We start from the raw sequence: 11,497 nt of genomic DNA on the forward strand, positions 1-11,497 counted from the left end.
GTTCTTTATCAGGTTCTGTGATTTGCCCAAGCAGGCTGTGGAACAACTTCTTTTGAGTCATTGTCTAAAATCACTAAGCATTTCCTGTTTGTGCATGCATACTTTTCCCTAATTACTCCTTCATCCAGGCTGTTCTTGTCACTTTGGGGGTATCCCAGTGCTCCACAGAAGTCCATAGGCCAGGATCCTTTCTTTTGTTCAAGGTTTATGTGTTACCAGTCACTGGGGCTAGGGAGTTGCCAAGTCAGAAGAAGGGTGGGGATTCCTCTCAGGGACACATACGCAGCAGTGGAGACCCAGGAGTGAGCTTTGCTTGTGCTCACACCTGTGTCCTCTACCTAACCCTCTCCCCTCCCAGCTGTGTAGGGAAGACAGCAGGCTGACAGGTTGGTTCTCAGCCTGTCTTGCATCAAACAGCATCCTTTTTTCCCAGTATGGCTTTGTGTGTGAAACGTGTATTACTTTGGAAACATTTGAAATACCTTAAACAAAATGATCTTTTTTTTTTTTAACTCAACAGAAAATGCCCTAAAAACAACAGAGGACGGCGACAGAAGCAAAACCTAGGTCATTTTACTTCAGATACGTCATCCAGAATGGTTTAAACTGATGACTTTTATATGTACACTAACCATGTGATGTACATTTATTATGTCTTTTTTTAAAGAATGGAAATATTTATTTCAGAGGCCTTATTTTTGGACATTTTTAGTGTAGTACTGTTGGCTTGTATTTAGAATATTCAGCTACAACAGTTTTGGACTGTTTAGTAGTCTTTGTTTTATGTTTTTAAATACAGAAATTGAGTTCACAAATTTATACCACATGATAATTCTAAGACTTGTTCTTTACCCATGGAATGTAATATTTTTGCAAAGATGGACCACTTCACAAATGGTTATAAAGTCATACCCACTTATTCCACAATGACCACAACAAATGACCAAGCATGAACTAAAGGTAAAGATGTTTACAGATTACTTTTCTTACAAAAAAAAAGACAAAGAATCTAGAAGACACTGTGTTTAAATAGACATTTAAATGTTTTTGAGATTTAGTAACTGATTTTTTAGACACTGCCTATCGCATGAACTGTAAAGTTGTGTGTGTTAGATGTAAAATATTTATAAGCGGTATGGATTGGAATTTGATTATTCCTCTCTTTGAAAAAAAATAATTCTGATAATTTGGAAAAGTATCTGGTAGCAACGATGGAACGAATCACTGGAAAGTAGATTTAGATACTGTGAAAAGTGTCTGTTTAACAAACAGATTGGAATAAAGCCTCCTCTATCAGTTAAACTACTTTAAAACACGTTCATTTTTAAGAAAATATTTGTTTTAACATGAATAAACAAATTGTATCTGTGTTTGTGAATAAAATGCAAAAATGATTGTTAATGATTGGTGCTCTTAAGGTGAGCTTAAAAATTATCTAAGACCTCTATCCAAATTTGTCCTGTAGTAATAGCTATATTAATAGATTGTTGGTGTTTAAAGATCTGAAGTGTGAGTAGAATGTATTCAGCTGTTTAACATGTAGTTTAGGTATATGCATGTAGAATTTAAGAATATGTTCAAAATTAAATATTAATTTTAATATTTTGTTTGGAAAAGCATGTTATAATATAATGTTTTCACTATATGGCCTCTGTTTTGGTGTGTTTATTTACCACATTCTTGTTACTGATAAATCAGTACATTTAGTATGTGAAGTAAGTAGAAAGAGTTCAGTTCAAAATTCCCCTTTGCTTTTACAAATACTGTTTGAAATTATCTAAAGGCAGAAGCTTCCCCCAATATGCAGCATTTGCTTTTTTGGTCATTTGGCTTTTAGGCTTAATATTAGTAACATGGCAGCTTTGGGAACTTTTTTTTTTAATGCTTTCCTCTTGTCTGCACACAGACTTATTTGAGTCCATTAGTCAGTCACCAAGCATGTTTGGAACAGTACCCAGTGCTCTGCAAGGGTTCATGTTGCAGAACAGTCATGTGTGGGTATTTGTAGTTATAAATACTTGACCAGTCTCCAGGGGTGGGGTTTCCAACCCTTTAAACAACCCTGTTGCCTGTTATCGAGCTAACTTTTTACTCTTAGTGCCAGAACTGATTGTGGTGGGACATCTTTCACTGAGAAATAACTAAAATGGAACATAATGGGTCGTCTTCAAATGCTGATAAAATCCACCAGAATCGCCTCTCGAGTGTCACAGAAGATGAAGACCAAGACGCTGCTCTCACCATTGTGACCGTGCTGGACAAAGTAGCCACCATCGTGGACAGTGTGCAGGCAAGCCAGAAGAGACTAGAGGAGAGACACAGAGAGATGGAAAATGCCATAAAGTCCGTCCAGATTGACCTGCTGAAGCTGTCACAGTCCCACAGCAATACAGGCTATGTCATTAACAAATTGTTTGAGAAAACTCGAAAAGTCAGTGCTCACATTAAAGATGTGAAGGCCCGGGTGGAGAGGCAACAAGTTCACGTGAAAAAAGTTGAATCCAAGCAAGAGGAAATAATGAAGAAAAATAAATTCCGTGTGGTAATATTCCAGGTAAGTTTGGCACCTGCGTTTGGCTTGATTACTGCAAAATGTTAACATCCTTGAATTGCCAACCAGTCATATGAGAAGTTTCCAGCACCCCATCCTAACTGTTGTCTATATTCATGGAGTGGAGCTCTGTCTCAGGGAGAATCCCAGGATAAAGCCATGTCTGTGTTGACTAATGTGCTATGCTATCAGTACTTGGAGTTTCTCAACCATTTTGTGTAACAGGAACTGTGGATCATAGCTGAGGCTATTTCTTGCCTTTGAAACTTAATATTGGGAAGGCTCTTTGAGCATATTAGCCATATCAGCACGATGCCCTTTTGGAGACTGAGAATGTTGGTTTTAGAAGAGATCTAAGAGGACTCGGGTTTAAAACACCTCTTTGTTGTATAAAAAAAAGAAACTGAGGAACTGTAGTCCCACAATGTGGTTTTCCCCTTTATTACAGAGAGCCTAAAAAGCCCTAAACAGTAAAATGTAAACTTTTTGGAATATTATTTTTCTTTTGGAATTTTTACATGTGATAATATGTAGATTACAATGATAATAAGAAAAACTCAACAAATAATCAGGCCATTGTTTTTATGGTTGTTACAGTTTTACAGATATTGGAGTCATATAAGTAATAGCTTCTCTTTGATTACAAAGTCTTTTGATTCCACTTTTTTGATGAAGTTTAGTGTGACATTGTGCATTGTGCTATGTTAGCATATTACGCTGCATTTGGCATTCATAGTTTTTGAAGTAGGAGCACATCCATGGCAAAATGCATAGTATCTGAATATATTTTAAAACTCTTACGAATCAAAAGGAAAAAGTTGAACTCTCCTCCTGTGAAAGAAAAATGGGAAAGTCATTATCAGACTCTTCACAAAAGATAAAAGATCAGAATTCCACTTATGTCTGTTTAAGTATTTTCAGGTTTTAAAACATATACTCAGAGTTCTAAGGGTTAAAAAAGCCACGCACTTTCATATTCTGGTGGAAGTAGTAACTGAGTATTAACTAGAACAACATTTCCGGGGGGAAGTTTTGGTATACACACACACAAACACACAGTGTTACCACAGTGTATTTTTAAAACGGATGGATATCCCTGTGCAGAGGAAAAAATTTTCAAAGAGTAAAAACGAAGTAAGAACACAGTTGGATTAGGTAGGCAGATACTTGTAAGACATGAGGGATGTTGGCCACAAATCCCCACAGCATTGTCTACACGTTAGGTTTCCGTCATGCTCTGTTGATGATGAAGTTACATAGGAATGGCAGAGTAGTATTTGGGATCTGTTTGTGGGTTTTTGTTTTTGTTTTTTAATTAACGTGTAATGTATTATTTGCTTCAGGGGTACAGGTCTGTGAATCATCAGTTTTACACAATTTACAACACTCACCATAACACATAACCTCTCTAATGTCCATCACTCAGCTACCCCACTCCTCCTCCCCCACCCCCCAGCAGCCCTCAGTTTGTTTCCTGAGATTAAGAGTCTCTTATGGTTTGTCTCCCTCTCTGATTTCATCTTGTTTCATTTTTCCCTCCCTTCCCCTATATGGAATCGGTTTTTAAGAACCTGTTTTATTTAAGAAAAAGAAGCCAGTGCCGTTGTTAGTATATGTAGTTAGTATATGTAATGGGGATTAGATTTGATATTAGAGAATGTAGGATCCATTCTTCAGTTCACCTCCCAAGGGCATTAGCAGGAATGGGTTATGTTGTAACCTTCACTTGCAAGGGGCATGCCAGGAAACATTCTTGGTATCTAGCATTTCTCCTGAGAACATTTGTGCAAAGAGCAGACCAGGTACCAATCAAGATCTACAAAGGCTTGAGGAAAGAAGTTTCTTAGAAGTTCAAATTTATTCTTGTCTATTGACACAGTTTTTATTTTTTTTTTTAATAGTTAAGATTATTTTCTATATTCACCTCTTTATTCCCTGAAACTTGCTATTTTTCTCTTTGAGTTTCTATAATTAGTTGAACAAGTAGATAGTATGGAGAAGCTACCGAGAGGCGCTAATTTAAGTCAGATCTCGTCCCTTGTAAGATACAGTGCTGTGAAGGTTCTATGAAATTAGGTTGCTCAGAGGAAGCCGGAGTTTGTCAGTAAGCAGCCGCTTTTATAGAGCTTGTAGAGAAAAGACAAAGGCAAATAACAATGGATTTGATGATTCATTAGCTGTTAGAACTCTATACAGTATGCACATGGTTGTACTTAGTTAAAATTAGTTCTTATACTTCATTCTCATAGATGATATGTATAAGTGGTTATACTGAGATCACCTGTCCTACTAAAATTAACTTGAAGCTGGAGTAATTCAGCTGTCGTATACTTCCATTTCCATTTGGGTTTTTCCCCAAAAGGTTTTCCCTGGATACATCTTTTGGGGACAGTCTTTATGGGCCTTTTATCTCCCACAGGAACTTTCGCCTAATCCTGGACATGGGTGTTAAAAAAATTATCTGCTTTTTTTCATACAGTTATGATTTCTCTTTGAACATACTATCACCTTGATGACCTTCCCATGCATGCCGCAGTCATACCATCTCTTCTAGCAATTTTGCTTACAAACCACATACCTGTGGTTACCAAATGAGATGTTCGGCCATTCCCTAATGATGGGCCCTGGACTTCTGTATTCAAAAATTCCCCTAGCTAGGTTACTTTGGTACTCAGTCAAAGCTACTTTACCCTAACCATAGTACTAGCTTTGTTTTACAAAAGTCGTTTTACCTGGACTTTTACATAAAAGATATAAAGGGGTGCATGGGTGGCTCAGTTGATTCAGTGTCTGCCTTTGGCTCAGGTCATGATCTTGGGGTCCTGGGATCAAGCCCCAGGTCCGGCTCCCTGCTCAGCCAGTAGTCTGCTTCCCGCTTCTCCCTCCCTCCCTCCCTCTTCACTTGTGCTCTCTCTCTGTCAAATAAATAAAATCCTAAAAAGAAGAGATAGAATATTTGGAAATCAACTGTAACTCAACCCCATAATCTTCGATTATTATTACAGTATATTCATCATTAATTCATGGTATCTGACTCAGTAGGAATTGCAACAAATAGATCCATGTCACAAGTACTTTCTCTGACTACTTTTGTTTTGTTTTTAAGGGTGACGTTATATAATCAGTGCAATTCAAAAGAATGGAATATGATTCCTGAGTTAAGCTATGTTTGATTCCTTCATAGCAAGATCGTGAGGGTTTTCCCCCTACCAAGCAATAATTATTTTTTGGCTCCTTCCTATTCTAATTATATTTTCTCAGGCCATACCAACCCACTTGTTGTTGCTGAAGCTACTCCCTATAGCAGGTGTCAGGAAAGGAGAGGAATAATTTTGCTGCTTCTCACTGATTCATCAGAGAGTTATGAGACGCCCACCTGTCTTTTCTTCTTTTTTAAGCTGCTAGACTCTCCAATCCTGTAGCCAAAGAATTTAATTTTAAGCAAGTATCCAAAGCAGTAAGGTTCCAAGGACCTTCTTGACTGTCAGGCTGATGGGTTTTGGAATAAGCCTATTTCTTATATATTATTATTATTATTATTTTGATTGAGTAGATTTAATCTGAATCTCAAATAGGAGCATAGTTTCTTTTAGAAATTTTAACTCCTGGGTTCCCTTAAATCTCATGATCCTTAAAGTTTGCCTGTTTAGTTTTATAAATAATCCCCCAGTATTTGGGTTTCTTTAGCAGCTGTGTTTCTGGGCTGGTTCTCAAGGGTCCCCAGTGTCTGCCATGTTCCCAAATAAAATTCTCATCCTTATCCGTTGGCATATCTGACATAGTTGGTCCCTCCCTCTCTTCTTGAAACTTTTTATCCTTTGCCTTCAGGGGTGCTGCTTTTTTGGATTTTCTCCTGCCTCACCGGCTGATATGTCTCCTTTCTGGTTCTTTCTCATCTCTTCCTTTTTATCTACACGTTGGAAATCCATTTATCTGTCCAAATACCAAAATCCAGAAATTTCTAAAGAAGTTTTCATAATGTACTGGGTAGCAAGACCTAGGATTGACCTGAACTCATTTGGTGGCAAAACTGATCAGAAATAGCACAAGTCTGTTCATACTCTTTATTCCACCTTAGAGTGAATATTCACATTCATATCCCAGAATTGTTTCTTCCGAAGGTCTGACGGGGAATGTAATGTAATATGTTGTTTTCCCCAAATCTGAAATATTCTGGAAATATACCTTGGCCCCAAGAAGTTTGGGTAGCATTGAGTGTTGACCCATTCACTCAGGCTCTTAGGAGTCTCTTTCATCTCGTTTCATGATTGTTAGTTCTTGACATTAATGATTCCTAGATTTATATCTCTAGTCCAGACCTCTTTCCTGAGTTCCAGGCTTGCAAGCGCAGCTGCCTACCTGACATCTCAGATCCCAACCTTACCCTCCAGTGTCTTCTCCTGCTTTCTTCCCTATGTCAGTTAATGGGAGATCTATCCTTCTGCTGCTCAGGCCATGTACTCGAAAATCGTCCTTGGTGCTGACACTCCACATCCAAATCTAGCAGTAAGTCCTGTTAGCGCCTACCTTCTCAGGAGATCCAGAGTAAGGCTGCTCCCCACGGCCTCTGCCAGCGTCCTCATGCATCTCTCACCTGACTTACCTCATTGGTCTCCAACTGCCCTCCTTGCTGCTTATCTCACCTGCTAGGACCTGTTTTCAACAGAGCCATCCTTTCATAGCATGGGTCAAATCATGTCACTATCCTCAAAACTTTTAAGAGGGCTTCCTCTCAGGCGTGTCAGTTTAGTGAAAATAATTTTCATGATAAAAATGTGGAAGGGGTGCCTGGGTGGCTCGGTCAGTTCAGCGTCTGCCTTCAGCACAGGTCATGATCCCAGGGTCCTGGGATCGAGCCCCGCATTGGGCTCCCTGCTCTTCGGGAAGTCTGTTTCTCCTTCTTCCCTTCCCCCCGCTCATGCACGCTCGCTCTCTCTCCTTCTCAAATAAATAAAATCCTTAAAATTAAAGGGCTTCCTTTCAAACTCAGAATAAGAGCCATGGTCTTTATTATTAGAGACAGAACTCTACATGAGCTGGCCTTCCCACTACCTCTCTTTCCTCCTCTTGTTGCCCCTTGATCTCTCTGCTCCCACCATACTACTGCCTTCCTTGCCATTTTGGTTTTCCTCCCAGATGTGTGCATTACCTTCCGGTGTAGGCTAGGATGTCATCTTATCAGTGAGGACTTTCTAATCATCTTACTTCACTTTAGCATTTATCACCATCCAACAGATTACATATTTAACTTGTTTATATCTCTCTCTACAGGAATATAAGCTCTTTTACTCTGTTTTCTTCCTAGGAGGTTCTCAGTTCCTAGAACATTGACTGGTGCATGGTAGGTGCTTAGAAACTGTTAAACAAAGGTGTATGCCCTATTTGATTGAACAGCTATTTATTGAGTATAACTACTATGTACAGGGCTCTCTGATACTGGGTGTAAAACACAGGACACATTTCTGCTTTCATCAAACCTATTATTTAGTTGAAGGCCTCAGTAGACAAATGAGTGGAGTTCCAGTTCAATTCAAACAGTGATTAAGTTTTGTAAGTAGAGGTGTGTACATGTCATTCTGGTATAAACTGAAAAAAGAATTAGCTTCTTGAGGGGAAATTGGGGACATTTGAATTGATTCTTGAAGATTTTGTTGACAGAGCTGAAAAGGGATGAAAGGCATTAAAATAAGCAAAAAAAAAAAAGTATACAAAGGCATGGAGAGATGAAAACACACTGTTTGAGGAGCAGAAAGTGGTTGTATGTTGCTGGACTGGAAAGTAGGTTTAGCTCAAACCGAAGAGCCTTCTAATCATATTAAAGAACTGAATTCTGTCCTGTGAGTATTGATGAGTTCCCAGAAGTTTTGAAGTAGAGAAAGGATGTGATCAGAGCTATGCTTTAGAAAATTTTCCCAGGAAATACTTAGGTTATGCTTTGGAGGTAGACGTATTATTGTATAAGTTCAGGCTTGAGATGACAGAGACCTGAATTAAGACATTGGTAGAGACAAGGAGGAAAGAGGAGGGGGCAGGGGTTATTAAGTGTTATTAACGGTTGCTTGGTGACCTGTTGGATATGGGATGAGAAGGAGAGGAAATAAATACTTGGGTTGAAATTCCGAGATTTCTATTTGGGTCATTAGTATTGGTGCTGGGAGACCCAGGAAAAGAAGTAGGTATGGAGAAGACCTTAATTTTTGGATGCTAAGCTTTATAGATTTTATTTATTTATTTATTTATTTATTGAGTAAGCTTCATGTCTGGCATGGAGCCTGTGTGGGGCTTGAACTCAGGACCCTGAGCTCAGATCTTGAGGGGCCCCTGAATGGTTTGGTTGGTTAAGCATCTGCCTTTGGCTCAGGTCATGATCCTGGAGTCCTGGGATTGAGCCCTGAATCTGGCTGCCTGCTCAGCAGTGAGATTGCTTCTTCCTGTCCCTCTGCCCCTACCCCTGCTTGTGCTTTCTAGTTCTCTCTCTCTCTCTCTTGCTCTCTCAAATAAATAAATAAATAACATATTTAAAAAAAAAAAAGATCTGAGCTGAAATCAAGAGACAGACGCGTACCCAGCCCCAGGGGCCCCTGGTATGTTAATGTTAAGTTTGACGTGTGTCTATTACATCCAGGTAACATCTCTCTGTCATTTAGAATTGTTTGTCATCTTAGGAGAGGGGAGAGGTGAAGATAAAATATTTGTGCGGGTGCTTACCATTGGTTCGGCAAGCAGAGGAGTGGATCAGATTGCTCCAGCTGAGCTGGGGAGACGAAGCCACAAGAGACAAGGAGAGAGAAACCCTGAGAAAAGCCAACAGTTAAGGAGCAGGCAGAGGGTGCACAGCCCGTGGAGAAGATGGACATGCCGTGGCCAGAAGGTGAAAGAACTGATACCTAACATGCTTTCTTTTTCTCTCGTCCAGGAGGAGATTCGCTGTCCGACATCCCTGTCTATTGTTAAAGACAGAAGCCTGACTGAGAATCAAGAGACCGAAGAGGATGTCTTTGACCCTCCGATAGATCTGTCTTCAGATGAAGAATATTATGTTGAAGAAAGCAGATCTGCCAGGCTTAGAAAGTCAGGCAAGGAGCGTATTGATAATATAAAAAAGGCATTTTCCAAAGAAAACATGCAGAAGACACGGCAGAATTTTGACAAGAAAGTGAACAGAATTAGAACTAGAATAGTGACCCCGGAGAGGAGAGAAAGGCTAAGGCAGTCGGGGGAAAGGTTAAGGCAGTCGGGAGAGAGGCTGAAACAGTCAGGGGAAAGGTTTAAGAAATCCATTTCTAACGCAGCTCCCTCAAGGGAGGCTTTTAAGATGCGTAGCCTTCGGAAAGCTAAAGACCGAACTGTGGCGGAAGACGCAGAGGAGGTCAGGGAGATGGGTGTGGACATCATTGCCAGAAGCGAGTCTCTGGGCCCCATCAGTGAGCTCTACACTGATGAGCTCAGTGAAACAGACCGCGAGGAGGCCAGGGCGGCGTATCCTCCCAGAGAAGGAGGGGAGATGTCAACCCCTGAGCCTTTGAAAGTTACTTTTAAACCCCAAGTGAAGGTAGAGGACGATGAATCTCTTTTGCTAGATTTAAAGCAATAATCATAAAGAGCAACTAAACATAAATATACATCTCTTCAATCACAAGGTTCTAGTTTAAATAGTATAGTCATTGACGTTGATGACATAGTATAGTCATTTACATTTGTTCATAGGAAAACATGAATGATACAGCTGGTTTCATTTCTGATGTTTAAAATCTTAAAGATAACACAAGTATTCTATACATTTCCTTATAACTTCCTTGGGAATTCCTTTTTCTTCCCTGGGCTTATACGATTCTATCAACTTTCTCTTTTAAGTCATTCTCATGGCAGCTGTGGATTTTTAAGTTCTTTTCTCTTGCCCAGGAGGAAAGTAGTTTCTTAGTGAGGGCAGTTAGGCGTTTGGTGTCTAAAACATATGAAGGGGAAAGTTGTAGCCATCATTTGCAAGTAAATTCTCAGTTTTGGTCTAGATGGGTGTTGTGGCCAAGCTCAAAAGGGAATAACCCGTGTGGGGATTATATCATCCACATGTTCAAATAGATTCATTAGTCAATTAGTAGTCACACCTCTTTTTGATGCTTTTGCATAAAAACTCTGAAGTGCTGGACTCGAGTGTTTTGTTCTGGCATTGTAGTTTTGCTTATACCACGCCATTTAGCAAGTCACCTGCTAATAAACTCATCAGTAAAGTGGAGAGGGTTCGTCTCTCCAGTCTCAGAGGACTGTTGTGACGATCAAAGGAAATGTTACACATTCTGGGGGGAACAGAGAGCACCTCCAGAGAAAACAAACCCCACTTGTTCCTCAGGAACAGAATTGAAATAATTATACCTTCTGAAAAATACTTAAGCACCAAGCATTGAGGACCTAAGTTGGACAGAAGCCAAAGTTGGTCTTCAAAAGACTTTTCATAGAATAGGAATGAAATAAATGTTTGGATGACATCTTTTTTGTTGAAGACTAAAATCCAACCTTCGGTAGGGTCTTAAAATATTTCCTGGAAACTCCTTTTCTAATATTCTTTTGATTTAGAGCTACAGAAGACTAGAGCAATCTTTGAACTGCATGAAGCATAAAATGATGACTGTGTGTCTTCAAGAGGACTTTCTAAAGTCTGTCCTGATGGCAGTGGGTTTCGGAAATGACCTCATGTTTCTGTTTTCCAGAGTGAACCCCTCAGGGCCTGTCTGTCTTAAACAGGGACCATAGGAATTCATCGTAGCTGGTTTGGGAGGAAGCCAGATTCCACTTAACCATTAGCTTTAGATCTAGCCAATCTGGAAGTAGATATTATTGCTAAGGAGAGAAATGGTCCTACTGGTTCTGCACTTCTGGTATGTTTAAATCTTCTGGTTTTATAATGGGGAAGAGATGATGGAATTGTTGAATTTGAAGAGTTTAGACAGG

At 39.6% G+C, this 11,497-nt stretch overlaps 2 protein-coding genes across 2 annotated transcripts in view; both read left to right on the forward strand.

Annotated features, from left to right (window-relative positions):
• Positions 1-1,645, forward strand: part of TMEFF1 (transmembrane protein with EGF like and two follistatin like domains 1) — an 86,947-nt gene extending 85,302 nt beyond the window's left edge. Inside the window, exon 10 of the mRNA XM_045081632.1 lies at positions 521-1,645. Coding sequence (XP_044937567.1) covers positions 521-605 — 85 coding nt within the window. The 3' untranslated portion in view covers positions 606-1,645. The remainder of the gene's footprint in view (positions 1-520) is intronic.
• CAVIN4 (caveolae associated protein 4) lies at positions 862-10,697 on the forward strand. Its single transcript, XM_004747699.3, has 3 exons — positions 862-960; positions 2,099-2,554; positions 9,468-10,697. The coding sequence occupies exons 2-3, from the start codon at positions 2,147-2,149 to the stop codon at positions 10,143-10,145; spliced, it is 1,086 nt and encodes a 361-aa protein (XP_004747756.1). The 5' UTR covers positions 862-960; positions 2,099-2,146; the 3' UTR covers positions 10,146-10,697.
• Positions 10,698-11,497: the final 800 nt, after the last annotated feature.

This window comes from Mustela putorius, unplaced genomic scaffold, assembly GCF_011764305.1.
Source record: "Mustela putorius furo isolate JIRA1106 unplaced genomic scaffold, ASM1176430v1.1 tig00000580_pilon_pilon_pilon, whole genome shotgun sequence".
NCBI classification, from domain to species: Eukaryota; Metazoa; Chordata; class Mammalia; order Carnivora; family Mustelidae; genus Mustela; species Mustela putorius.

Bases quoted from the DNA above. Each gene is read 5' to 3' on its own strand.
- CAVIN4 (XM_004747699.3), top strand. From the start codon at position 2,147: ATGGAACATAATGGGTCGTCTTCAAATGCTGATAAAATCCACCAGAAT. The intron at 2,555-9,467 runs GTAAGTTTGGCA...TCTCTCGTCCAG, and splicing joins TCCGTGTGGTAATATTCCAG to GAGGAGATTCGCTGTCCGAC.